The sequence below is a fragment of the Panthera onca genome, chromosome B3 (assembly GCF_046562875.1).
Source record: "Panthera onca isolate mPanOnc1 chromosome B3, mPanOnc1 haplotype 2, whole genome shotgun sequence".
NCBI lineage: Eukaryota > Metazoa > Chordata > Mammalia > Carnivora > Felidae > Panthera > Panthera onca.
Genome location: NC_138344.1, coordinates 145,497,162 through 145,524,556, shown reverse-complemented (window position 1 = coordinate 145,524,556; position 27,395 = coordinate 145,497,162). Strand labels below are relative to the sequence as shown.

Here is a 27,395-nt window from a genome sequence, read left to right as displayed (position 1 = left end):
CCATGTGATAGAATGATTTATTAGAACAAATTCCATGACAACTCATATAAAATAATCGTTTTCCGAAAGACAGCCATAAGACCACCTGAGGACAGACAGACAGAAGTACCTCCGAGAAGCCAGACAAATAAGTTACCGATCCCGAGTCGAAGGCTGGAAGGGGGAGGAACAGGAATTTGTGAATAAAAAAAAGTGTACAACGATCACTGAGGGTGGGTGTGGATGGAGAACGGCCACTGTTTGCTTCCAGGGGACGGGCTGCGGGCGACTGTGTGGGGCATGCAGGAGACAGCGGGCCGGCACCTCCTCCATGTGGACCAGCAGGCTCGAGGGGCGGGGTCCTGGCAGGGACCCCGCCACCACTCGCACACAGAAACGGGGGGGGGAGGGGCGTACAGGACCCATGCACACGAGTCCACATCAGCTAAATGTAAACACAGACACACACGTCACCCATGGGGCCCGGACTCACACCCACTGGCCTCCGGGCCCCGTCCCGCAACCGCCACTCACACAGGCGCCAGGCAGGGTGCACGGCGACCCCGCGCCACGGCGGCCAGGGTGGGCCAGCCCCGCCCCCACCTGCCACAGCCCGCGGGCTCTTTGGCTTAGAGGCTCCAGAAACGGGCCCCCCTGGGGGGGCGTGCTCTGCCCCCCCTCCCCCGGCGTGTTCCCAGCTGAAAGAACCCTGAGAAGGCAAACTGTCCCGGGGGGGGGGGGGTCTCTCCCTGCTCTCCCCGCCCCGCCCCTGCACCGGGACCGGAGCACAGCAGCCTTGGGGGCCCCGAGCCAGACACCCAGGTAATGCCCACAGCATCAGGGAGGACGGGGGTGACGGTGGGGGAGGGCGGGCGGCCCAGGGAGGCTCTGGTTTCCAGCCACTTGGGTCTAGTGCTCACCACCCACCCCCCCGGCCCCACCCCGGCCTAGAACCGCAGGAAGCCGAGTGCGGCCAGCGTCCCGAGCTGGGACCTACCGCCCTGCAGTGTGGACACGTGCCTGGGCTGGCCGGGAGCGCGGGCGCGTGTCTGGCATGCGTGTGTGCCCGTGTGCACGGCCGGCGTGGCAGCAGCCACACACTCGGTGGGCTTGGCAGTTGCGTTGGCACCAAAGAAGTGGGGTTCCCGCCCCGAACGTCTCCGCGGGCCACGTCCCCGCCCCAGGCCACCGGGCCGCAGAGCCGCCCGTGAGGGCCCCGGCCGGGTACGCCCCGGCCTCCGGTCCCGGGGCACCGCCAGCCCCTCCCGGCTCTGTGTTTGGCACTGAATGGCACCCCCCGGCCCAGCCGCAGCCGGCGCCCGGGGCCTCCGACAGAACAGCAGCCCCCGGCGCCAGAGGCGGGGGAGGGGCCTCCCGGGCCCAGGGAGCCGCGGCGATGGCACAGACGACTCTTTCCTCAAAAGCTAAAGACGAAAAGGACAGCGTGGAGAGGAGGCAGGGGACACACCTGTGACGCGGGCCGCGGCGGTGGCCGCAACGGGAGCCGGGCCGGGCCGGCCCGTCCAGCTGGGGTGCTGCTGGGAGCTAGGGAGGGGCCCGGGGAACCGAGGCCCCTGCCCAGGGGTTATGGCACGTGCGGGGGGCTCCGCGTGAACCGTCTGCATCCGGGAAGGGCCGCAGTGGCGGATAAAGGGGGCTGGCGGCGCCGGCCCCGGGGCACAGGGGGACCGCCGCGGCCCCCACCGCCTAGATCAGGAACCTCTCCGCGTCAGGGAGGAAGTCGGGGAGGAAGGCGGGGTCCGGGAGGCCGGGGGACCCGCAGTTCGCCCGCGGCGGGCAGCTCCTCAGAGGCAGGGCCAAGGGGGGCGACGCTGGGCTCTGGGCGGCCGGCCGGCCTTTCCCAAGCTGGGCCGAGCCCGCAGCGCCCCGGTTTCCGGTCAGCAGGTCCAGATTCCCGCCGGGGTCCACGATGGCGTTGATGACTGCGGGGGCGGGAGCGTTAGGCCAGCCCAAGGGACCCACCCCGGGGCCTCCCAGCCGGCTAACGGTGGGCAATGCATCTGGTCTCCCACCAAGGATCCTGCGTGGGGGTGGGGGGCAGCAGCACCAGTGTGGGTCCCCCCCCACCGCCCGCCCGTGTCTGGCCACACCCACCTTCCAGCTGCTTCTGTACCCGCCTCAGTTCTTTCAGGATGGAGCTGATTTCCTGGAAGCGAGCGAGCAGGGGAAGATGGGACAGGACCGCCAAGGGGTCACCTCTCCCCCAGGTCTGTGGCCAGAGCCCCCCACTCCCTGGAGCCAGGTGGCTGGGGGACGGGGCCGGCGCCCACCTTGTTGGACGTCTTCAGGATGGGCACCTCGTTCTCTGAGTTGATCCTGGCTTCCAGCTCCTCCCAGGCACGCCCTGTGTTCTGAAAGAGGATCCTGCCGCCCAGGGGTGGGAGCGGGACGGGCAGAGGACAGTGAGGACCAAAGCCTAGACCCACAGGCTCCCAGGCCACCCCACCCACCACGCCCCTCCCGTGCCCGAGGGGAAACTGAGGCCCGGAGGAGGGCCTGGGCCTGGCTGGTGCCAGAGCCCCCGTCCCCGCCTCACATAGGGAGGGCTGGGGGTCGCCCTGGGGACTCTGGCTGCCACAAGCTCAGGGCCTGGCGGCCGGGTGTGTGTGTGTGTGTGTGTGGCCCCGGCAGGCCCTGGCTGACACGTGCGTGTGTGTGTCCGAGGGGCCTGTGGAGCCCGCTGGCCCTACTCACTTCATCTTCTCGGCGAGGTGCTCCGTATTCTCTCGGATGGCGTGGGACAGCTGGGACACGGGGTTGAGCATCAGGTTGTCAAAGATCACCTGCGAGGACCAGGTGTCAGTGCGGTGCCCGGGAGCCCTGGGCACACCCCACCCCTGGCCAGAGGGACCCCTGTGTGCAGCCAGGCCAGCTGTCTGCAGGGGAGGGCGGGGGGGGCGGGCGCCTGCCTCCTCACGGTTCCAAGGCCGCATCTTGTTGGCGAGGGGGTCCTCACAGCGGTCGTTCATATTCTGGTCCAAGTCCCGAGAGCTCAGGGGGCCAGGTGGCACCTTCTGGAAGTTGAGGCTGGCCTCAGGGATTCGTTGCACCAGCTGCAGACAGGGCAGGGCTGCGTCAGCGCACCTCGGGGGCCGCCCGCCAGCAGGTGCGGGCACCCACGCCCCCCTGCTACGACAGCGAGGAGACAGCCGACCCCACGCCCTGGGCGCTCAGGACTCCTGGACGCCCCTGCCCCCAAGGCAGCTGTTCGGGGAGCCGAGCGGAGGACGCACAGCCTTGGTGCCTGTCCGCCCTCTGCCAAGGTGTGCCAGAAGCTGCCGCAGGGCGGGGGGGAGGCCAGACACGGCCTGACCGGACCTCACGGCTCAGGGAGCGGGGACGGGGCTGGGCTCACCTCCTCACGGGCGGAGATGGTTGAGGCAGGGGTGCTGGGCACGTTGCTGAGGGAGGGGCTACGGGCGGGCCCCGGTGAGCCCAACGAGTCGCCGTCCCCGGCCACGTCATGGATCTCCCGGGCCAGGATGGCCACGTCCTTCACTAGCGTCTGGCTCAGCCTGCGGGAGCAGGGAAGAAGGCAGGTGCCGTGGGGTCCGCCGGGCTGGGGCCGGTGTTGGCAGGTCGGGGAGCAGGAGGCTGACAGAACCCGGTGCCCGTCCCCAGGCAGACCTCCCCCTCTCAGGTGCAGGCAGGAGCCCCTCCCAAGGGACAAGTGCCGGTGAGGGGCAGGCGGCCCGCAGCCTGGCCCAGACTGTGCCCCAGCGGCCATCGGCAACGTCAGAGCTGGCAGGGCCCCGTCCGGAGGCTCAAGGCCCCAGTGCCCCCTGAGGGGTGGCCGGAGCTGGGCCGGGCAGGGCCAGGTGGGAAGGGCTCCAGAGCGAGCCACACACACCCTCTCCTCCTCCGGCCACCAGGGCCGGGCATCAGGGCTGCCACAGAACGTGTGGCCACACGAGCCCTCCTCCGCAGGCAGGGACACCAAGGTGGGGGAGGGGTCACAGACCACGATCAGAATCAGGCAAAGGCTGACAGAGGCAGGCAGAGACCGGGCACCTGCCCGCAGGGGAGGCGGGGAGGCTGAGGGAGGCTAAGCCCCCAGCATCAGCCTGGCCTCACCCGCGCCCTGCACAGGCGATGACGTGCGTCCCCTCGAGCCCCCGAGGACCGGGGACGGCTTCTGCCCCTACTGCCTGCGAGGTCCCCAGGCCCAGCCTGCAGCCTCTGTTCCCTGTCCCCGAAGCTCATCGGGTTCCACAGCCAGCAGATCCTGTGCCACGGGAGCCCCCGGCCCAGGCTTGAGGCACCGGAGCCCCTTGTCACTGTCCACCACCATCCCCCCTCACCGCAGGGGCACGAGGCCCACCCCGCCCAGCTTCCTCCCGTCAACGCCTGCGGTCGCCCCAGGGACGGGGACAGAGCTTCCAAGGCCACCGAGGACCAGGTCTCTGCCCTCGGCGGTCTCAGCACCACCCAGGGCACCTCCCAGCCGGCCCCCAGGGCCCATCCACTCCCAGCGGTACCGGTACCGCAGCCCCTGCCTGGCGGGGCCACCGGAGCCCAGCCCCCAGAAATGCTAGTCAGCTGGAGGTAACCATCCTGGCCGGCCCCTCCCTCCCCGGCAAGGCTGACCTAGGTCCCCTCAAGATGAGGCTCCCCCACTGGGCCCCACCCTCCCGGGCCCCACCCTCCCTACGTCCAGAAAACACAGAAGAAGCCCCTCAAATTCACAACAGCACCAAACCAGCCTGTGCCCCTGCCTCAGTGCCCGACTCCACCCCCCACCCCACGTGCCCCTGCCTCAGTGCCTGCGGCCCCCCCCACCCCGCATGCCCCTGCCTCAGGGCCCGACCCCCTCCCCCCCGCGCTGTGTGTCCCTGCCTCAGTGCCCGACGCCCCCCCGCCCCGCATGCCCAACTCAGTGCCCGACTCCCCCCCCCGCCCCACGTGCCCCTGCCTCAGTGCCCAACCCTCCACCCTGCCCCACGTGCCCCTGCCTCAGTGCCCGACTCCCCCCCCCACCCCACGTGCCCCTGCCTCAGTGCCTGCGGCCACCTCCCACTCCACGTGCCCCTGCCTCAGTGCCCGACTCCCCCCCCCGCCCCACGTGCCCCTGCCTCAGTGCCTGTGGCCCCCCCCAACCCCGCATGCCCCTACCTCAGGGCCCGACACCCCCCCCCCCCGCACTGCATGTCCCTGCCTCAGTCCCCGACTCCCCCTGCCCTGCATGCCCGACTCAGTGCCCGCGGCCCCCTGCCCCAGACCCGTCTCCTCTCTCTGGCCCCCAGCATATCAGATGCTCAAGCTTGCTCACTCTGGAAGCAGAGGCCTCCAAAGCCCCCAGGGGCCCTCCACTCCCCGTCCTCTCTCCTCTGCACCCTGCTCACCTTCCTCCTCCGGGTGAAGTATCTCCTTCCAGAACCCTCACTCACCACCCCAGCGCACAGGCACCGCCCCCTCCCCCAGTGTCTTGGGAGCTCGGTTCCTGGTCCCCTTCTCTCCATGCCTGGCAGGTCCTCTCTGCTCCACCTCGAGTCTCCACGGCCTCCGTCACCAGCCCTGTGTCTCCACGCCCACACGGGCTGTTCTCCGGGGAACCACCTGCCTCTGGTCACCTCTTTCTAGGAGCCTCACGGGCTCAAGCTTAGCATCCTCAGCACCGAACACTCACCATTAGCCCAGGCCCAGGCTCCTGCCCTGCCGTGAGCCCTGCAGTGCTCAGCCAACGGCCGCTCCCCAGCACCCCCCACCCCACGTCTGCACTGTCCTTCCCAGCACCCGGCCAGAGGTGACCCAGCAAATGACCACACAAGAGAGTTCATCTTTAACAACCACAGCAGAGTCCTTCCTCAGCCCGGAGGTCCCACACCCGCCCACCCGTGAACCATCCGTCCGACAAGCGTCCACGGAGCCCGTCTGGGAAGAGAACCCGAAGCCCAGGCCTGCCCTGCCCTGCCCTGCCAGGGCGGGGGCGCCCTCTGGATGGACGGCTCACCTGGCAATCTCCGCGATCTCTGCCGTCTGCACAATAAAACCGTAGGGGTCGGGATCCTCCTCCTCGTCGTCCGTGTCCCGGAGGCCGGGGACCCGGGGTCGGGTCCGGCCGGAGCTGCCGGCCCGTGGGGTCTGCGTGGCTGCTGAGGTGCGGGCGCGTGCGTGTTTGGGGGAGCCGTACTCCTCCTCGGACGTGGACGTGCAGTCTGAGCCCTGCTGCCGCCGGCGTGTGCCTGGGCGCGTGCATTCGTTCCAGGAGCAAGAACAGAACAGAGCAGCACTCAGCACGCTGCGGCAGCCCAGGCCCCTCTGGGCGAGGGCCCGGCACCGCGGGACAGGCCACCGCCGGCCGAGAAGCCGACAGCGGGGCGGGCAGCCCGGCGCCTCCACGGCTGGAGCTGATCGGCCCCGGGCAGCCGCGCGTCCCGTGGGGAGGTCAGTGCCCTTAGCGGCAGGAAATGGGACCCACAGAGACCCCAAATCAGGGCGAAACTCTCCACGTGGATCAGCCCCAGCCCCTCCCTGGTCTCAGACCTGACTCCTCACAGCGGCGGCAAACACACTCAGAGGGAAACACGAGGACGGGCAGTGGGTCCCCGACCCCGGACCACACTGCCCCTGCTTCGTCCTCCAGTGGAGCCCGGACCTCGGCACCCCTTGCCCCCAGCGGGGGTGGAGGCCCCCATGGCCGCCGCCCCCCCCCCACCCCGCCCAGGACCAGAAAGCAGGGGTGCCCTGCTTCTGCAGCTGCGGGAGGCACAGGCCAGAGAGCCCACCCTTCAGTTCGCTCGGGGGACGGGCTCCCCAGCGGGCAAGACATCAGGCCACCCCCGGGCAGGAGACCGGCGCCAGCCGCCACGGCCCCGTCTGTCCTCGCCGTGCGTGTGCACAGACCGCGGGCGGCCCGGGGCCTCTGCCCAGGGGTGCGTGGGAGACGGACATGGCCCTCCCCCACCGCGGGCTTTGTGGGCGTCCAGGGAAGACACCCTCCCCGGGCCCCAGGGCACGGCTCGGGCCTCTGCCTGTACCTCGTGAGCCGGATGCCAGCCCAGAGAGCCAGGGAAGAGTGTGCAGCCCGGCCCGCTGTCCGCAGCCACGTGGGTCCCCCCCCCCCCCCCCCCGCCGGGGTCAGCGAGAGCCCCGCCCCCCTGCGGCCTGGGCCTCCCGGGGCACTTGCGCGTGCCTGTGGAGACACGCCTGCTTGCGGGAGCGGGGGCTCCCCGCGGGCTGGAACCGGGACCCCGCAGCCCTGCGCCAGGCCAGCACAGGAACCCACCGCCCAGGCTGGCTGCCCCCGGCACTCACTGGGCGAGGAGTATCGGGCGCTGCCCGGGCGGGCCCTGCTGAAGGGCTGGCGGGGCACCGTGGTGGAACTGGCGGCCTTCCTGGCAGCGGCCCGCGCCTCGGCCATGACGGGCTTGCGGCCAGCGCAGTACAGCTCGACGCTGCGGCCGGAGAAGCCGGCCCGGGCGGGGGCCGCCTCCGAGTCGCCGGGCCCCGTGAAGGACCCGGCCCGCTTCCGCGGCATGGCCAGGATGTCCAGGCGTGACAACTTCTTGGCCTGCTCGGCAGCCGGCCGGCCCACCGGCTCCAGGTTGGCTGGGGGTCCCCGTTCCCCGTCTGCAGCCTCCGTGTCCGAGGCATCCCCCAGCCGGGCCCGCCTCAGCCGGGAGGCCCGCGTGGGCCGGGGGGTGGACAGGCTGTTGGAGCGGGTCAGCACCTGCTGTGCCTTCTGGGAGCCCGTGGGGCCTCGGCCCGGCTCCTCCCGGGTGGCTGGAGACGGCGGTGGGGCCGCAGGCTTCCGGCGAGGCCCTGGCCGCCCTGCCCCGCTGGCCGCGGGGGGCTCGTGGTCACAGGTGACCGTGTCCGTGCCAGGCGGGTGGGCCGGGCCCGAGCCTCGTTCTTCATCAGGCCAGTCCGAGGGCACCCGGGGCCCAGGGCCACGCCGCGCAGCCACGCGCCTCGCGTCGGTAGGGCCCGGCGGGCGACGCTTCTCTGACAGCCGGTCCCGGGCGCTGTTCAAGGAGACGGTCCCCGGGTCCTGTGTCGCCGGCGGGGACGGCGGCTTGTCCTTCTGCAGCCCCGTGGGCTGGGTGCCGGTCGGGCTGGGCCCGTTCTTACCGCTGAGCAAGCTCACAGTGCTAGCCGTGTCCACGTCAGAGTCCCCGGACAGGGAGTCGTCCGGCGGCCCGGGGGCACTGCCCATCTGGCCCTCGGTCTCATCCGTGGGCTTGGAGAGCAGTCGGGCCTCCAGGGCTGCCAGGGCCGTCTCCGTCTCCTTCAGAATCAGGTGGGTGTCCTGAGGGTGGAGGTCCGTGCGTGAGGCCCGGGCCGCAGCCAGGTCCTGCAGGAGGGGGTGGCTGGAGATGTGTGGAAGCTGGCCAGGCGCCGGGGGGCCAGTGGCCGGCTCCTTGCTGAAGCTCTCCTGCCGCACCAAGGCCGGGGCAGAGCCCTCGGGCTCCGGGGACCGCCCTGTCCGCAGCTGGATGACCATCCTCCCGCTGGTGCTCACGTAGACGCCGTCCCTCACCGGGGGGCTGGCCTGGGCCACCCGTCCTGGGCCCTCCGCCTCCCCCAGAGCCACAGACGGTTTCCTAGGGAAGGCCGCCTCCCCGTTCTGGTCCCCAATGAAGAAAGAGGTGGGGGCTGGCTCCCCGGGGGCCCTTGACGAGCGCCGGCCCTTCGTCCACGCCGGTCCCTCCTGGGGGCTCCTGCGTCTCTCCTCACGCGGGGCCCCGCCCAGCTCGGAGCCCCGCCCACCATCTGACCCACTGGCATCGCTGAGGCTGTCGGGCTCCAAGTCCTCCTGGCCCAAGAGGCAGCTGGCCTGCTCACTGCCCGGCTCCGGAGGCCCGGGGCCGCTCCTCCTGGTGGCCTCAAGGCCCCCGGGGCTGTCTGCCCTGTCGCCGGGCAGCTGTGGGAGTAGCCGTCGCTGGCGCATGGGCAGAGCCCCCTCGAGCTCCCCGGCTCTGCGCCCAGGGCCCTCTTCTGCAAAGACAGGGGCGACCTGGTTGGAGCGGCCACAGGCCTGTAGGCCCTCAGGCAGGCCGGAAGCCCGGCCTTCCTCCAGAGAGCCGGCGCGCACGCGCACCCAAGTGTCCAGCGCGAGGGCCTGAGGCCACCCCTTCCCCCCTCCCCCTCCCCCTCAGTCCCCCACCCCTCTGCCGGGCCGGAACCACTTACCTGCCAGGCCTGGGTCTGAGTAGCTATCAGCCAGGCTGGCCCAGCGGGACACCCACTTCTGACCCCCGGGGGAGCCCGGCACCGTGAGGCCCTGCGGAGCGAAGGGCAAGCCGTGTCTGCGGCAAGGAGGGGCGGGGGCAGCGGGGCAGCTCCCCCCACACCTGGCCCAAACGCGCCATCCCTGCATCTGCGGCACACCCCTCCGTCAGAGGCAGCCAGGCGACCCCTCGCGCTCCCCTGGGCTTGCGGGAGCCCCACGCAACTGCCAACGTAACTACCTGGTCCGAGCCCAGTTTGGCGGCCCGGAGGTCAGCAGCTGTGACTCAGGCCAGCCCCGCCCGTGGGCACAGGCGTACCCGGGGGCCCCACCCGACTCAGAGCCCCAGGGCCTGCCCTTGAGCCCTCCACACAGGGGCCCCCACCCAGCCGCCAGGCGGGCACGCCACTCACGGAAGGTTCCACGCGGCCTCGCAGAGGGGCTGGAACGCCGCGCAGGCCAGGCCACAACCCTCGAGTGCGTACAGGACCCGAGGGCGGGGCCCCGGCCTGGCTGCCGTCCTCCCTCGCCCGGCCCCTCCCCGGAGCAGTGTGTGTCCCACATACCTGGAGCCCCCCTTGGGGGTCTATGCCCACTGGCCGGGAGGCAAACTCCTGCAGGAGGGCCATGCGCTGGGCCACCCCGTCACCGGCCGCGTCTCTGTCCCCTCGGATGACCGGACGAAAGGTGGCCGAGGACACCCTGGAGAGCTCGGGAGACTCAAGTACCCCAAAGACCTGCCGGGAGGGATGGCCAGGCCCGGGTCAGCGCCAACCCACCGACCGCGCCCCCCTCCCGGCCGGGCCCCCACGCCCCTGCCACGCAGACCTGGTCGATCATCTGGCGGGCCTCCTCCACCTCCGGATCCTGCACGTCCGTCTCGATGGTGTAAGTCCCCGCGTCGCTCAGGCTGTCGTCCTCGTCCTGCTTCCGAGCCTTGGTCAGCTGGGGGTCAGCGGGGGGTGGCGGCGGGGTCGCAGGGGCCACGGGGCTGGCCCCACGGGGGGTCTCAGGGGCAGGCGACTCCGGGGATGCCTTGTCAGGGCCGGGCCGGGCGGCAGGGGAGCCGTCCCACGGGCACTGAGCCATGAAGTCCTGGGCCAGACGGGAACGGCGCCCCACACTGCCAAAGGGCCGCGGGGAGGCCCGGGGGGCGGGCGAGGACCCCCCCAGCCGCTCCTCTGTCCTCTCCCGCTTGAGCGAGCTGGCCCGCTGTGGCCCCGAGCTGCCGCCCGTCCCCCGCGCCGGGGCCGGGGCCAGGGCGCCGGGGCGGTCCCTGTCGGCCGGCCCGGGGCCTCGGCGCTTGTCGGCCTTGGGGTCCCCGGCAGGGGTGTGCGTGAAAGACTGGGAGCGCTTCTTGCGGGGCACGTCCTGGTCAAAGAACTCGATGACAAAGGCCTGCTGGTTGTGCAGCAGCTCCTGGGGGTCCCGCTTCAGCTGCCTCTGCAGCCGCACCTGCGCCCCGCCGCCCTCCGCGGGGACCCCGGCCGCCGCCGCCTTGGCCGTGGGGTCCTCCGAGTCGCTCTGTGTGCCGTCCTCGTGCTTGTGGCCTGGGAGTGGGGGATCCCCAGCTGTCACAGGTGCCCGGGGACACAGCGCCCCACACCCCGCCCCACACGGCCGAGACGGGCAGCCGAAACGCGCTGGATGGCCCCGAGTGCAAGGCGAGTCCAGAACAATCGCCTGCACACGGGACATCAACCAACCTGACCGGGGCGCCCCCAGGGAGGCGAGGGGGCCGCGGGGCAGTCCTGGGGCCCGTGGTGGGCCAGCCGGTCGGCACTCACCCTTGAGGGTGCGGGTGTGCACGGGCAGGTCACTCTTGGTGCTGTGGCGGTCGTCACCGGGGCCGGCCCGGCACAGCAGGCTGGGGTCATTGTGCACCAGCCAGTCGGCCACCTTGGTCTCCGCAGAGACGGCCTCCGCAGGCGTGGCCTCCCTGCCGGGCGGCCTCCTCTGACGCAGGGAGAACTTGGTGACGTGGTCCTTGATCTTAACCTTGCCGGGGCTGCCGTCGTCAAACTCGATAGTGAAGGAGGCGTGGCTCTGTACCACGGGGGCTGCACCGGCCACGCCGGGCTCCATGTCCTTGGTGGGGGCCTCCTGCACCGGCGCCTCGGGGGGCCGTGGCGGCGGGGCCTCCTTCGTGGGGATCTCGAAGTAACTGGGCTCCCGCCTGAACGCAAAGCTGGGAGGCTCCGCTGCAGCCCGGAAGCCGGCCATTGTCCCGGCCAGCTCCCTGTCCTGCTGCGACGGCTCCTTGGGCCGCTCTACGTCGGTGGGGGGAGAAAACACGTCCTTGGGGCTGCAGGGTAGCACCCTCACCCCACCCGTGTCTGCCAAGACCGCCGTCTCCCCCAGCGCAGGCACCTCCGGGGGTTCTGGGGACCCACCTGGGTCGGGCTCCTCTGGGCGCCGGTCCTCACACGGACTGTCGCCCTCATCCTCGCCCCACCAGGAGGGCTGTCCGTACAGAGGGGTCCGGTAGGCTGCTGCCTCTGCAGAGGGAGGACAGTCCCACCCCGAGTCACTGTGGCACCGACACAGACAAGGAGGGAGACCCGGAGCCGGGGGAGACACTGGCCTCTGGAGGGGTCCCAGCATCAGCTCCCGTCTCAGACCTGCGGCTGCCCGGGACCCTGCCTTAACTGCTTCAACGTGACCGCTCTGAGCCCTGTTCTGCATCCGCAGTGGGGGACGGTCGCAGGGAGTCCAGGACACTGGCTTCCCCCAGCCCCGCCCGGGCCTCCCTGAGGGGCAGGCACCCCCTCCGGCCCAGCCCCGGGCTCCCCAGGGCCTGCCTGCCAGAAGGTCAGGAGGACAGGAGTCCATACCCAGGGACAGTCTCTCCGAGGCTCTGGAAGTGACTCAGGCCACAAAGGGGGCCCTGAAGGCTGGGCCCACTACAGACTGACCGGACCACACGGGGCACGGGGGTGTACCCAGGTGGGCGCGGGTGGGGGACACACAGGTGCCTGAGCTCACACAGAGCAGGTCTGTGCCATGGCTGCTGCTGGTGGAGTGGGCCCAGGAGGCTGGGAGACGGGGCAAGGGTCCGTGCTGGTAGGAGAGAGTCATCTGGATGGGGCAGACCCGTGGGGGGGCCGGCCTGTGCGCCTTGGGGCTGCCCTACCTGCTCCCGGCCTCCGGTCCGCCCTCTCCGGCCTGGGGCTCGAGGACTCGCAGTAGGGGGTGTGCTGGGGCAGTGCCTCGCCCTTCCTGGGTGCCGGGCTCTTGACGCTCACCTGCAGCTGGCTAGTGTACTTCTCGTGCTGCGGGCAGCGAGGCGGGGATGAGGGGGGGAGGGGGTGAGGGTGGGGTCCAGCTCTGGGGACGCCCAGGGCAGCCTGCCTTCCTCTCAGTCCAGAGGGGGCAGGAACTGGCCCCACGCACGCACGAGCTCTCCTTACCGACCCCCACGGAGTTGACAGCCTGAGGTGGAAACCGGGGGTCCTTGCCCAAGCCTGGGGGGTCCTCGAGACCAGGAAGCTTCCGGGAAGGGGGTGGGGGAGGCAGGGGCGGGCGGCAATCATCAGAGGTGACACCCCGCCCAGGACCCACCAGAGAGAGGGGAGGGATGGGCCCCAGGGCACGGGAGGTGGGGAGCAGCGGTCTACCCCAAGAGACCGTGCACGTGAATGTTGGTTTGCACGCGTGCGTCTGTGTATGTCTGTGTGAGTGCGTGTGTGCGTGCCGGGCTCCCCTGGTCGAGCCCTGCGGTTGTAGAAGTCGGCCTCACGCTGGCCGGTGACTCCAGGCAGACTGCCCACAGGCCCGGTGCTGCCCACAGCTCACTCCAAAGATGGGGCTAGGGCTAGTCTCCCCCACACGGAGCTCCTGGGTAAAGCTATGGACAGGGTCCCCCAAGTCAGGGCTCCGAGACTCCCACACAAACGAGCAAGGGGAGAGGACATGGCCGTCCTGCCAGGGCCCCCCCACCCGGGCCCCTCAAGCCCTGACCGAGAGTACCCCAGGACCCCCTACAGGGCTGTCCCCAAATACTGACCGCTCCTGCCTGTTCCTGGCCACCACCTGCGGTAGACCGCTTGGGGTCCTCCTTGGTACCCAGGATGCCTCTCGGCGCCCCCACCCCCCCAGCTGGTACAGGCACACAGCAGCCCCTTCTCCGTGCCCAGCACCCGCGGCTGCATCAGCCTCGGGGGAGTGACCGTCTTCCCCACCCGCTAGACTGGCCAGTCTGGCAGGACAGGCCCCACCAGGCTGGGCTGACTCATGGCACCAGCACCAGGCCACGGGAGCCAAGAGGCTGAGGGTGCTGGCCCGGGAGGGCTGTGGGGCGCAGGGGCCTCGCGGGGGGAGCCCCTGGGCTGCGCGCCGGCACTGACCCTGAGCGCCTCCTCGGGGACCCGGTGCTGCACACGCTCCAGCACGTACATGTTGGAATGTGGCAGCGGGTTAAGGCAAACCCAGAGCAGAGGAGCCAGGATAAGGGCGCAGGGCAGCGGGGGAGCAGACGGCCCAGAGGAGAGGCGTGTGCTGCCCCCCAACAGCCGCTTGTGCACCAGGCCCGTGCCCACGCTGCACCAACGGCCTGCGTGCCAGGCTGCCCAACTCAGAGACGCAGGACACAGCCCGTTCCGGAACCCAGCACACCCCTCTCCCCGCCCACCACTAGGGCCATGAACATGCCCTCTACACGCCCCCCACAAAGGGCAGGGCGGGCAGGTGATGCGCCCAGGAGCCAGGCCACACAGTTAGCTCCTGGCTCCCATCCCAGACCACCCCTCGGCCCTGGCCTCCCTATGTTCTAGAGGTGGGGAGGGGAGGGCTCAGCCAGGGGCTGTGTCCATACCCCCTGGGGGGTATGCCCACACAAGTGCAGGCTGCGGTGGGCAGAGGAGAAGACAGGGTGAGCTCCAGCTGCGTGCGGGTCCCCAGAGCAACCAGGCTGCTCAGGGCGGAGGCCCAGCCCTCACTCACACATGCTCTGAGCACAGAACGCCACGCCTGGGCAGCCCCCGGCTCGCCCCTGGGTCCCAGGTCGGCGCACTGGTTCCTGGAGCCCTGTGTCAGCTCAGACCAGGAGGTGGGAAGCAGTTCCCTGAGACTGGGGCCTCCGTCTGGGGAAGAGCGGGTACAGGTCAGGCCGGAGCCCAGGCTAATGGCCGTGGGCCGTGAGCACAGAGCAGCTGTGCCCACTGGGGCCCCTACCACCGCCAGGACAACCTGGGCCAGGACAACCTAGGGCGACCTGGGCCAGAAGGAGGGGGCACGGCCCGGAAAGGATATCATAGCCGAACCGGATGACGTCATGGAGCTTCAGCGTGACGTACTTCTGGTCCGGGATGCGCACATCATTCACGAACGTCTGCAGAGGAAGCAGGTGGCGGGGCCCGGTCGGCAGCAAGCCGGACAACAACTCAGGAGTCCACTCCTTCCGCACTGCTCTGGGCCAGGCAGCGTGCTGCCCCCCAACAGCCGCTTGTGCACCAGGCCCGTGCCCACGCTGCACCAACGACCTGCGTGCCTGTGACACATGTGCACCCAGCCTCAACCCTGAAGGGACCCCAGGACAGGCAGCCGCTGAAGGACCGGCGTCACCTAGACTCCCAGGACCCTCAGGTAGCCCCACAGTGTCCTTGGCAGTGGCCACGTGGCGAGGCTGGTCTGGTTGTGCAAAGCCACCCGCTCCCCGGAACCCTCTTCCCCCACCCAGGGACTTCTAATTGTCTGGTCGCCGGATACCGCGCTGTGGCCAGATGGGTGGGAGAGCCCCGCACACCCTGAGGGCCCCTGGGTGACAGAGGGACAACAGACGTGGGGGCCAGAGTCTGGTAGGAGCAACACGAGGCCTGGAGGACGTGGTACAGGGCGGAGGCGGGCAGAGCAGGCCCGAGAGGGCTCCATGCGCACACTTTGTTTGCGGAGGAGGAGTCCTCGGCCCCGAGCAGGGAGCGGAGGACGCAGGGCTGGCAGGGGGGCAGCCGGGAGGCTCTGCAGACACGCCCTGCCCGCCCGTGTCCTTGGCTGCGCTCGGTGTCACGCGGGCAGGCAAGAGCTGACCCCAGCTACACGGACATCCCAGGCCTCTGAGGATGGGGGAGCACCAACCAGGCCAGCGGCCCCAGGGACCCTCTCAGCACCGCATGGTCCGGGGGTCGGCGTCTCGGTGCGGCCCACACGGGCGGGGGGAGCGCTCACCCCCCTTGCAGCCCCATCCGGGTAGGGCCAAGAGAGGAGGGGTTCGGGGGCCCGAGAGCCCTGGACGGAAGTGCTGGGTGGGAGGCGGTCCGGGGTGCCCAGCACTCGCCAGCCGGAGGCTACCGTGGGACCCCTGACTCAGGGTGGAGGGCAGGCTGCACGAGCCGGAGGGACAGGGTGAGAGGCCCCTGGGGCAGGCAGAAACAACACACCCAGGCGGACACTGGACCCCTCCCTGCTGCGCCCTGCTCACGAGAGGCCACGTGGCCCCCGGGACAGGGTGTCCTGAGCAGACCCACTTCCAGCCTGCAGGTGGTCCAAGGCCTCCACTGCCCACACTAGGGCTCCTTTCCCCAGAACGGCCCTGCCCAGGGGAGGAGGCCAAGGGGCCACGGCACCTGCGGGTGGCTTCCTCCCCACAGGAGCAGGAGTTTCAGGAGGAGGCCAGGTGGGAACAGAGCAGAGGGATGTGGTCACCGAGGGGAAGTGACCACAAGGGGTGACAGGGGGGGTGGGCTGAGGGTGGTGGGGTGAGGCCAGGGGAGAGGGGTGGGGCCAACATAGGGGGAGGTCACGAAGAGCCAAGGCTGAGGGATAGGCCATGATGGGGGGCGGGGTGGGTAAGAGGGGTGCTGCCACCAGGAGGAGGGGTCATGAGAGGGGGTGATCATCACAAAGGGAGGGTGGGGCCAGCAGAGGTAGGGGTCCTGAAGAGGGGTGGGGCCAGCAGTCAGAGGGGGTGGAGCCAACACAGGAGGAGGGGTCATGAAGAGGTGGGGGGGCAGCACTGACAGAGGGGTCCTGAAGGGGGAAGGGCCAGCACAGAAGAAAGGGTCATGAAGAAGGGCGGAGCCAGCACAGAGGGAGGGGTCATGAAGGGGGAGGGGAGGGGGCAGCTCAGAGGGAGGGGTCATGAAGGGGGAGGGGTGATGGCAGCTCAGAGGGAGGGGTCGTGAAGGGGGCGGGGCGGGCAGCTCAGAGGGAGGAGTCGTGAAGGGGGAGGGGTGGTCAGCTCAGAGGGAGGGGTCGTGAAGGGGGAGGGGAGGGGGCAGCTCAGAGGGAGGGGTCGTGAAGGGGGAGGGGTGAGGGCAGCTCAGAGGGAGGGGTCGTGAAGGGGGAGGGGTGAGGGCAGCTCAGAGGGAGGGGTCGTGAAGGGGGAGGGGTGGGCAGCTCAGAGGGAGGGGTCGTGAAGGGGGAGGGGAGGGGGCAGCTCAGAGGGAGGGGTCGTGAAGGGGGAGGGGAGGGGGCAGCTCAGAGGGAGGGGTCATGAAGGGGGAGGGGTGATGGCAGCTCACAGGGAGGGGTCGTGAAGGGGGCGGGGCGGGCAGCTCAGAGGGAGGAGTCGTGAAGGGGGAGGGGTGGTCAGCTCAGAGGGAGGGGTCGTGAAGGGGGAGGGGCGGGGCAGCTCAGAGGGAGGAGTCGTGAAGGGGGAGGGGTGGTCAGCTCAGAGGGAGGGGTCGTGAAGGGGGAGGGGAGGGGGCAGCTCAGAGGGAGGGGTCGTGAAGGGGGAGGGGTGAGGGCAGCTCAGAGGGAGGGGTCGTGAAGGGGGAGGGGTGAGGGCAGCTCAGAGGGAGGGGTCGTGAAGGGGGAGGGGTGGGCAGCTCAGAGGGAGGGGTCGTGAAGGGGGAGGGGAGGGGGCAGCTCAGAGGGAGGGGTCGTGAAGGGGGAGGGGAGGGGGCAGCTCAGAGGGAGGGGTCATGAAGGGGGAGGGGTGATGGCAGCTCACAGGGAGGGGTCGTGAAGGGGGCGGGGCGGGCAGCTCAGAGGGAGGGGTCGTGAAGGGGGAGGGGTGGTCAGCTCAGAGGGAGGGGTCGTGAAGGGGGAGGGGCGGGGCAGCTCAGAGGCCCCTAGCACTCACCCCGTTCAGGCTGCCCAAGTCCTTCACCCAGTGTTCGTCCCTGTCCTGGTCGTAGTTGATGACGGCATGCTGCTTGTCCACGCTGCGGGACTGGGGACACACAGACTGCCCTCAGCCCACCTTCCCAGTTAGGTGTGGGCCGCGGAGGCAGAGGAACCCCCAGTGGGAGCCCCATCCTCTCCAACCACCCCCCCCCACCACCACCAGACCAACACCAGCCACCTGGGCCTGGGAGCCCCCGAGGCCCCACCCACGCCCCCATCTTGAGTGCATGTGTCCCAGAAAGCCCACCCGGCCTGACTCCACTAGCTGTGCCAGCCACGGGAGCGGGCCACAGGGAATTGCGGAGGTGCCAAGGCCGAGTCCTCCCGCCCCCTGCTGCCCCCCCACCCCCTGGGGCCCTCCCCCCATCCCCGAGGCTGCCCCTGCGTCAGCCGGGGGGAGGGCTGGGAACCCCCTGGTCATCTGGCACATCCTGCTGTCCACCCCCAAGGGCAGTTGGGGGCAGGCAGAGCCCACAGAGAGGATGGACGGGCGGGGGGGCTCAGGGAGAGGCCTCCCCCCACTCCCAGTCAGCCCCACAGGGGCCCGCGCAGCCTCTGCCAATGACGGTCACACACAGACACGGTGCGTCTATGTGCCCTCACACACAGGGCTCACACCCGGCCACACAGGTGCACACGTACATCAGTGCTCCCACACCGAGCGCTTCTAACCTTTCCCTGGTCGCCACCCCGTCAGGACCCCTCCGAGGATGGTCACCCAACCCCTCCCCCAGCCACGAGGCCGGCGGTCCTGGCACAAGGCACACGGCCACTGCCCACCCCACCCCCACCCTGCTGGAGGCCCTGGGCGGCCAGGCGGCCCCTGCATCCCTCTCTCGCCACCTGAGGAGACCCAGGCCTGGGACCAGCCCCCGGAGAGGCCAGCAGAACCGGCCAACCAAGGAGGTGTCCAGACCCACCTGGATGGCAATATATGGCCCCGTGCACCTGCCGGGCAGTGCCTCCACAAGACACCCGGACCTATCTGCAAGGGCCCGGGATGGCCCCTGGCCCAGGACCCGAGTGCCCGTGTGACTATGCCACTCGAGGGTCGCCAGCTCTCACAGGTGAGTGCCCAGACCTTCCCTCCCCGAGACAGCCAGACCCACAGAGCCCACTTCCTCTCCGACACTCTCCACCTGCTCAGCCCCTCTGGCACCACCAGGCTAGGGCCCAGCACCTCCCACAGACTAGAAGCCCCTAGGGCAGGGCCTCCTGCCTCACCCAGAGACCCAAGGGCACAGCAAGGTGCGGGTGGGGGTGGACACGGGTTCTGGCCCCGCTCTGCCCTGCCCAGGTCACTCTGCTCGGCAGATGGGCCGAATGCTCTGGAGAACAGACCATAGTGGGTGGGCGGGGCCCCAGCAGCAGCCTCCAGCCCTGCCTGCCCATCAGAGGCCCCATGCGGCCAGACCCACAAGGCTGCTGCTGCAGTGGGGGGCCTGGGGGGAGAGGCATTAGGAGGGGAGGGGGCGCAGGCCACAGGCCTCTGGTCCTCTGGAAGGAAGCAGGGCTGCAGGGGCGATCCAGAGGGCAGAGCAGCCTGTGGGGCCGTCCCAGCACTGCCGAGGGGGCCAGGGAGGCAGGGGTCAGCCCTGCTGCGAGCATGTGCCCTGGTCAGCCCCCAGGACCGAGACTGCTGAGGCTCCCGGTGCCAACACATCTGCCTCCCAGAGCAGCGGGCCTCTGACTGGGTGAGTCTCACCTTGAAACCCACGCCTCACCCCCCAGGCCTCACCTCTGCCCCCATCCTGGATCCCTCATCCAAAGTGGGCACCCACGCCAGCCAGGTCCTGGCCACCCTGGCCGCAGCCTCCTCCCTGGATGCTGGGCACCACCTCCTCCATCAGACTCTCCTGCTGGTCCCCGACGCAGGCCCGCCCAGCACTCACCCACCCCCACAGCCGGCCCTAGTGACCCTCCACGGCAGCCCCCCACTGGCCCTGGCCTGGGCCTCCCCCACCTGGCACGGGGCTTGCTGGGGGACACTGGCGCTCCCTCACCTGGGCCTCAGGCCCCTGGCCGCAGGTGGGGTTGACAAGGACAGCAGCTCTCTGGGGGGCCTGAGTGCTCAGCCCGCCTCACCTCGGGCCGGGTAACCGTCCATTGCGAGTCTGCTGTCACAGTGCCGAGAGCCCAGCCTGATGGCGGAGAGGGCTAGTGCTGCTGTGGGTCTGGGGGCTCGCCTCCACCCGCACCCTCTCCCAAGCTCGGCCCAGGGCTCCAGGACAGGCCAGCCGCCGGCCTCAGCCCTGCCCGACACTTTGGGTGCCAAAGGAAACCCCCGCCTGTGGAAGATGAGCCTGGAGCCGGGCCTCGCCCTCTTTGCAGCCGCGTAGCAGATTTTGGCAGGGGGCAGCTGCAGGCCCGGGGAAGAGCCCTGGGAAGGGGCATGCCACGGGGCTCTTGCCAGCTCCATCCCAGGAGCTGGTGCCACACGGGGCTGGCCCGAGGCAGCAGCAAGGGCATGCTGTCCCTCAGGGTTGGAGACCCCCTTTGCCAAGGAATAACCCCGCTGGAGGGGCTTCTGGGCTGAAGCCTGAACAACTCTCTTCCCTCCCCAAGCCTCACACCCCCACTCCTAGACACGTCCCTGGCTACCTTCTGGGCGGCTCAAGCCCAAACCTGACTCCTCCCTCCCTGCCCACGGCCCCACAGCCTCCCCCAGGAACACCACCAGCTGAGGGTCCACCTGTTCCCGCCCTACCTGTTCCCGCCATACCCTCTTGCCCCCAGGCACCCACTGGCCTTCCTCCCCAACCCGTCCCCTCCACAGCCACCTTCCTCCTATCCTCTCAGCCCCCATCGGTCCTGCCGTCTTTCTTCTGCAGAAACTTCCCGGGGCTCCCGACCAGCCGGAGAGGAAAGGCTGGTCTTGTCCCGTGAGCCGAAGGCCCCGGAGGCCTCTCTGAACCTTCCTCTCCCTGCCCTGCCCCGGCCAGACCTCTGGCTCCTTGCTTGCCACAGTGCCCTCATCTGCACCCACGGCCAGGGCTGCCCCATCCAGTCCCCAGGCCCGCCCTCCACTCCCAGCCAGGGCTCTGGCACCAGGACCAATGGGGAGCAGGCGGAGAGGGACCTCCGGAAGGCTCCCTCCCAGCCCTGACACCCCAAGCCCGAAGCAGACCCCAATTCCACCACGCTCAGGTGCTCAGAGGCTGGGCGTCCACCATGGGAGGGGGAGGCAGCCCCTTGACCCCCCCAGCCGCCCCGTGGAAAGCAGCCTCGGCACGCACTAGCAAAACGGCCCTGAGAAGCTCCAAACGTTTCGAGCTTTGGGAAAAGGTCTAGCGACACTTACTTTAAAAGAATAAAGACGTGCTTCCAGACTCTGTGTCTGACTCCCGCACGGGAGGGAGCCCCGCCCGGCCAGGCTGACCCTGGCAGCGGCCAAACCCCAGGGCTCCGGACACGCCCTCCTGCCAGCCCACAAGCGCCCACAGCAGACGGCCTCAGCCTGTCCGCCCGCCCGGGGCTGTGGTTTCCGAGGAAGGATCTGAGCGGACAAATCCCAACAGGCTCTGACCGGACAAACTGGGCGGAAGCGGAGACGACACCTATCCACGGGCACGTGCGTGCCTGTTACGTCCACGGGTGCACCCGCACAGGCCCCCACGAGTGTGCCCGGCCCCCCTGGGGTCAGGAGCCTCGGCAGCCTGACCTGGGCCCGCGTCCACACTCACGTCTGTGTTACTTAACACACCCTGGAGGGGCACCAGCTCTGGGCCAGGCTTGCATGGCATGGACACGGTGGCGAGCTGCCCGCGGGGCTGCTGGAGGACACGGGGTGGCACGTGGCCAGGTGGCCGTCTCTGCCTCCGGAACGCTCTCTCCCCACGTCCTCTGCCCCCGGGGGCCAAGCCACAGCCCCTCCTGCCTGGTCTGTGGCACAAGCCTCCCGGACAGCCCTGTGCTCCCCGGCCTCCTCCCTCTGCCCCATACAGCGGCCCCAGCGGCCTGGCACCCCTGCCAGCCCTCCATGCCTCTCCTCCTCCTGGGTGTTCAGCTCCACGGTCCCCATCCTGTCCCCAGGGCCACCTCTTTTGGGCCTCTCCCCTGGGGACTCACCTGGTCCCGCTTACATGTGTGTGGCCGGCCCCACCCCTGGAGCGCTGACCCGGGCGGGGCAGGGGGGGGGTGGGGGGGGAGAGGCGGGCGGGGTCTCTGCGTGGCCGTCCCAGCGCCAGGACAGGACGGTGCTCCATCACAACTGTTGAGCCACAAATGTGGGAACGAAGACGAGGACAGTGCAGAGGGAAAGCCCGGGCCCTCCGGGAGCATGAGGCAGGGAGCGGGTGAGGAGGGGCTGGCTGGTGAGGATAAGCAGGTGAGGGCACCCGAGGAGAGGTCCCGGACAGCCAGGGCAGGTGTAGGGTGAGGCTGGGCCCGGCGTGCCTGTCCCTGAACCTGGGTGAAGTGGCAGTGGCACCTGCGGTGGCCCAAAGCACAGGTGAGAGAGGGAAGGTCAGGGCTGGTCCCTGGACCACCGACGGGGACCCTGGCTGGGACCCCGGTGGAGGGGAGGATGGTGGGTTTGCTCAGTAGCACACAGCTTGGGCTGCCTCTGTGATGTCCAAGCAGGCTATGAACACAGGGGGCTCAAGGCTGGGGGCGGGACACATCGGGACACCACGTGAATCATCTGAGCATGGGTGTGGACAGGACCCCAGGGAGGTACAAGCTGTGGCCATCCCAGCATGCTCAGGGTCCGGGCAGAGAGGGAGGCTGCAGGGGCGGACGGCATCCCCGCACCCCCTCTATGCCTGCGTGAGCTCCTAGAGCCTCAGTTTCCCCATGTGCCGGAGGACAGCCGGGGGAGAAACACAGGAACAGCCAGGCCGGGGGCCGGCCCCCACGAATGGCTGAGAAGCGCTCACTGCTCCTGGCCCGCTCAGGGCTCCACCACGGACTCACCAGAACTAGGCACTGGACCCCAAACCCTGCGATTAGCCTCACCCCCTCCCCGTGACCCAGAAGCCTCTCCACCAACACCTGGGGAGAGAAGCAAGCAGAGTGAGGGTCCGATGCAGGGGGGACAGAGCCAGGCAGTGGGCAGAAAGAACGCCCACAGAGGCCCCCTGTCAGGCACTGCCTCCTCCAAGAGGCCCTCCTGGCCACCCTAGGGAGACCGGCAGAACCATCCACACACTACACAGGCACACAGCACCTTGCCAGGGGTCAGGGACAAACGCGGTGACCCCGAAGCCAGCACACGTTCGGATCTGCCTCCCATGACAGAGAGCAGGGGTCACATCCCACGATACCACCCAGGGGGAGCAGCAGCCACGTCCAGACCCACGCGGGCCATCCCGGAGGCCCGGACGCACCCACAGCTGCTGCCTGCCTCGTGGGGACCCAGTGCCGCGAGTGCTCTTTATACTTGTAGGCAGTTTTTAAAGGTCAAGACCCCTTCGTGACCTGTGGGAACCATACGAGATTGATGCTTCAATGCCCATAAGGAACGTCCTCCTGGTCCAGCTGCGTCAGCTGGATCACCACCGCCAGGCTGCCGCATCCGGATCCCGGCAAAGCGGAGTGGCTGCCGTGGGGACGTGCGGCCCGGAAGGCCCCCAACAGACACCCAGGGCTTTACAGAAGACACGTGCCCACCCTGTACAGAGTCACCGACTCGGTCCCTCCGGCATCCATAGGCGTGAAGAGAAATATGGAGACGGACTGTTCCGGATTAAAGACGCTTAAGAGGCCCAGCAACCAGACACGATGTGGGAACTTTGCTGGTCTGCGGTCAGGCAAGTCAGAGGACCTTGGGGAGAAGCCCGGGTGTCCAGACCGGGATGGGCTCTGCCCTCGGGAGAGGGAGACACACATGTGCTGCCCACGTGAATGTGCACGTGGCTGGGAGCCCCGGCCCCACGCGTCCTGGGGAAGGGGTAGCAGCAGCCAGGTTTGCACAAGGAACCAGGGCCGTGCGGGCAGTGCACCACACCCAGGACAGCTCTCCTTCTGAGAGTCCCACAGCGGGTAGCGTGGGGCTTGAGGGGCTGGGGGGCAGGGGCCCATGGGCCACAAGGGGCCGGGGCCGCGGGGAGCCTGACTCCGTCGCACCCATGAGGGCAGGGAAAAGGACCCCCGAACTAGGGTGAACCCTACAGGGTCGTCCACCTCCCTTCCCTCCTCGTTCCCAAATAGCCAGATGCGCGAGCCCCACAGAAGCCAAACTCGGACTCTGAAACCCAGGGCCCGAGAAATTCCTCACTGTCAAGTGCCCGGTACCCTGACTCCACCGGCCTCTTCTATCCCAGAAAGGCCCCTTCCCCACCCCAGGGTGCCTCAACGGGCTGCCCTGGACAGCTCTCATGCTCAGAGCTGGCCCCGCGGCTCCCCACTCGGCTCATGGCCCAGGTGGGGCCCCCGGACAAGAATATGGACATGTCCACTCTGCGGCACCTTCCAAAGGTGGGGTCCCTGACACCTTGAGAGCCTGATAGAAGCCTAAGCAACTTCCGGTCAGAAAGCTCCAATGCGCAGGCACAGGAACCGGCCCTGTGCACACACTCAGGCCCTGCTGCTCCCAGCGATGTGTGTGGTGCCCTCCGGCCCCGCCCCCCGGCCCCGCCCCTCGGCCCCGCCCCTCGGGCGCCCCGACTCACCTGCAGCATAAGCTCACACTCATCACGCCCCACGAAGATGAGCTCTCGCGGGAGCCGGTGGCGGGTGCCACCGCTGCTCACCAGGAACCAGGAGGTGACGCTCATCTTGGCGAAGGCAAGGCCCGTCTGGCCCTGAGGGGAAGGAGTCATTAGGGCAGGCGTCCCTCCCTGCACCCCCGCTCCAGGGCACGCGTTCTGAACCAGGGGATCAGCTTCCCCGGCTGAGGGCAGGAGGGCCTGGGGGGAGACAGCTGAAGACAGGAGTCCTGAGCCATCAATACACCTATCACCTTGAGGAGACCGAACACTTTGGGGGCAGAGGCCTCCACGCAGGCCAGCGCCAGGTGGCCAAGGAATCAGGTGACCCCTCCAGTGCCCAGGAGGGGGGTGCTTTGGTGCCCAAGGTCCTGGGGGCATCGGTGGAGGATGGGTGTGAGGGGCTGGTATGGTCAAGATGAGCAGGGAAGCGAAGGCAGGTGGACGGGCACAGTGGGGACAACCTGAGTGGCAACAAGGGCCAGTGTCACCCGGAGACCAGGCCCTGGGGCAGCCGGAGGCCCCCATGCAGCCAGCATGCATACGCTGTCACACAGAGCCCGCTCGCGCGGAGCCCCAGAGCCGAGCTGCGCCATCACGGCAGCATAGGCACTTGGGCCCCAAACACACACACGCTCATGGGACACACGTGTGCACATGGGCCACACCACACCTGGAGCACCGCCTACGAGCACTCTGGCCCCTTTTCTCTGCACAGACACTGCTGAAGCGCGCGCGCGCACACACACACACACACACACACACACACTGGGGCAAGTCGCATCATGAGGGCCACCGCGTGCCGAGCGCGGTCCTGGACTGTGAGCAGCTGTGCCCTGCATCGGGGGCTCTCCAGCTGGGCAGGCCGCAGCAAGGCTGAAAGGCTCTGAGGAAGTGTGAGTGTCCCAGAGGAAGGATAGGCGGGGGGGGGGGGGGTGAGGGTGTCTGGGAAGGCGCCCCGGAAAGCTGACATGTAACACCAGGAGGTGGATGTGCACGTCCCGGGCAGAGGGACAACCAGTGCAGAGACATGGGGTCGTAAGGCCTGCGGCTGGAGCCAAAAGCTGGCCCCAGGACACGCTTCACCTCTGGGGGGCTCAGCGCAAAACCCAAGTGTTGTAGTCTTGCCCAGAAGTCATGAAGGACTTCCAGTTAGAGCAGAGCACGGGCCCGGTTGGCGCCTGTGTGGCCAGCCCTGGAGGTCCCAAGGCCGCGATGTGACTCACAGGACACAGCACGGACGAGAGGTTAGGCAGACTAGGGGGAGGCGACCGGGAAGAGAGAGGAAGGTGCCGCCACCCTGGTGGAAGCAGAGGGGGTCCCCAGGCCCTGTCCCTTTGCTACCCGCACCCAGAGGCCCAGGTCTCAGCTCCCTTCTGGGCAGACAGTGAGCAAGGCCAGTACCAGCACATGCCAGTCCGGGAAGGCCCGAGTGGCCATGTGTCCCAACGCATACCCTCATGACACCTGAGGCAAGCAGGTGGGAAGCCGTGGGAAAATCCAGCCCCGAAGGCAGCTCCAGTCTGCCAGAACCCCCTCCCCGGGGGCCTCGGGCGCTCCCTGAGAGTCCAGCCAGAGGGGCAGGAGACAGAGACCAAGGGGGTGGGGACCTGTGGAGGCCTCCCTCATTAGGGCAGCTGGGGGAGGGGACAAGGCTTTCTCTGGGAAAGCCCCCGCCCCATCATTGCCCTTCCCAGCCCCCACATCCCACACTCTTGCATCACCTGCTAAGGTCTCCAAAAGGCAGCGACCCCACCCAGAGGAGGCCACAGCCTCGACTTAACAGCAAAGGGAGGCCAGGCCCCCAGAGCCTGGTTTTGCGGCTGTTCCAGAGCCCACCCAACCCTGCCACCACCAGCCCATCCTGAAAGGGCTCAGGCCAGGGGAGCCGTGGATGTTCCCAAACAGCCTGCGGCTGGTTCGGGGCTGGGCTGGCCACCGTTGCTAGGAGGGAGAATAATAAACACCCCAAACTTGTCCCCCCGGCCGCCCCAGCCAGAAAAGCCACCCGCCAGGAGGTGAGGAGGAAGGTGGAGCCGCCCGGGGGCAGGGGCTGGGAGCGGCCGGGGCTGGGAACGGGAAAGGATGGGGGCAGGGGCCGGGAGCCGGCCGGGACTGCGAATGGGAAAGGATGGGGGCAGGGGCCGGGAGCGGCAGGGGCTGGGGCGGGCGGGCGGGCGGCTGGAAGGAGCAGACGGAACGGAGGCCGGGGACAGACCGGGAGAGGAGGCAGGGACCGCGGAGAGACGGCGGCGACACGGGAAACGAGGAGGAGGGAGGGACCGCGGGAGGAGAGACCAGGCCGGGCGGCGGCCGGGCCCGGAGGGGGAGGGACAGGCGCCTTCTGAATCAGCGCTCTCCGGGGCGGCCATGGCCGAGCCGGTGCCTGGGCGGGGACCCCGGCGCCCAGGCCTGCGCGCCCCTCTCCAGGCCGCGTAGACGCGCGCCGGGCGCCGCTCCCGGCCTGGCGCAGCCCTGGGCCGCCTCCGCGGCGGCGGGGACCGGCCCGGCCAGGTGTGCCCGCGGCCGCCGTCCCCACGCCTTTGTCCCGCCCGGAGGGGACCTGCCCCCCGGCCCCCCGCCCCCTTCCATCCCCGCGCGGCGCCGCAGGCGCAGGTGCGGGCGCAGGGAGGCCCCGGGCTTACCTGCGGCTCGGCCCCGGCGCGGCCCCGGCCCTCCCGCCCGCACCTGCCGGCCGAGCGCTGGGCGGGGCCGCCGCCTAGGACATGCCCGGCGCGGCCCGCACGCTCGCGGCAGCCCCGGCCGAGCCCACGGGCGGAGCGGCGGCCCCGCGGCCTGGCGCGCGGGTCCCTGACGTCTGCGGGCGCGCGCCCCGCCCCGCGCCCTGGCCCCGCCCCCTCCCGCCCCGCGCCCGGGCCCCGCCCCGCCCCCGGAAATCCAGGTTAGGGCGGGCCCCGGTGCCAGGTGAACGCCGCCCTCGCCCCTCGCGCGCTCCCCTCCGCGTCTCCGCGCCCCCCGCAGACCCCTCCCGTCTCCGTCTGCGTCCCGGCCCCCCGCGCCCGCCCACCCCCCACCCCCTCCCACCCCGCCCGCAGACGCCCTCCCCTCCCAGTGTCCGCCCCGCCCCGGCCTCGGCTGGGGGACCTGCCCCCGCGTGCCCGGCGGACCCTGGGGCCCGGAGCAGCCCGCAGTCCTGGCCCTGGGCCCGCGGCTTAACGCTTCACCGCGCTCCGGGAGCCCTCCCGGCCCCTAACCTTTAGCCCCGCCCGCCCAAATGCGGGTGGAGCCTGGGGGGAGGGGGAGGGAGTCCCCGAGGCCCGTCCGGGCCCTCCCGCCCGCGCCCCCGGCGCCCAGGCGCGGGGCGTTCCGGGCTGGGCTGGGGGCGGGGGTCGTGGGCGTCGGCTGGGGGCCGAGGGACGGGTGCGTCCGGGCGCTCGCGAGGTGCTCACCGCTCCCGGGGTCGGGGCCCACGGGCCGCTGGCTCGGTGCTGGGCGTTACCGCAGAGGCGTCGTGGCCCGGGAGCTGGGAGACGGGGGAGGGCGGGGGCAGCGTG

General features: G+C 69.9%; 1 protein-coding gene across 3 annotated transcripts; it reads right to left on the bottom strand.

The window, feature by feature from the left end:
- On the bottom strand, positions 1–27,395 carry CEP170B (centrosomal protein 170B). Of its 3 annotated transcripts, none has more exons than XM_081796012.1 (19): positions 27,291–27,395; positions 23,845–23,976; positions 17,190–17,279; positions 14,420–14,498; positions 13,516–13,574; positions 12,303–12,441; positions 11,563–11,667; positions 10,957–11,439; positions 9,998–10,719; positions 9,736–9,906; positions 9,133–9,223; positions 7,255–8,937; positions 5,951–6,182; positions 3,356–3,515; positions 2,910–3,053; positions 2,695–2,783; positions 2,271–2,364; positions 2,095–2,146; positions 1–1,922 (listed from the first exon to the last, which is right to left on the bottom strand). In XM_081796012.1, the coding sequence occupies exons 2-19, from the start codon at positions 23,947–23,949 to the stop codon at positions 1,687–1,689; spliced, it is 4,734 nt and encodes a 1,577-aa protein (XP_081652138.1). In that variant the 5' UTR covers positions 23,950–23,976; positions 27,291–27,395; the 3' UTR covers positions 1–1,686. The 3 variants fall into 3 exon arrangements, with proteins under 3 accessions (XP_081652138.1, XP_081652140.1, XP_081652139.1); XM_081796014.1 differs by lacking the exon at positions 27,291–27,395 and adding an exon at positions 26,526–26,726; XM_081796013.1 differs by lacking the exon at positions 27,291–27,395 and having other exon boundaries at positions 23,845–24,001.

Bases quoted from the DNA above. Each gene is read 5' to 3' on its own strand.
- CEP170B (XM_081796013.1), bottom strand. From the start codon at position 23,994: ATGACTCCTTCCCCTCAGGGCCAGACGGGCCTTGCCTTCGCCAAGATG. The intron at 13,575-14,419 runs ATATCCTTTCCG...ACCCGCTGCCAC, and splicing joins CGTCATCCGGTTCGGCTATG to ATTCCAACATGTACGTGCTG. The intron at 10,720-10,956 runs GTGAGTGCCGAC...CCCCACTCCCAG, and splicing joins GCACACCCGCACCCTCAAGG to GCCACAAGCACGAGGACGGC.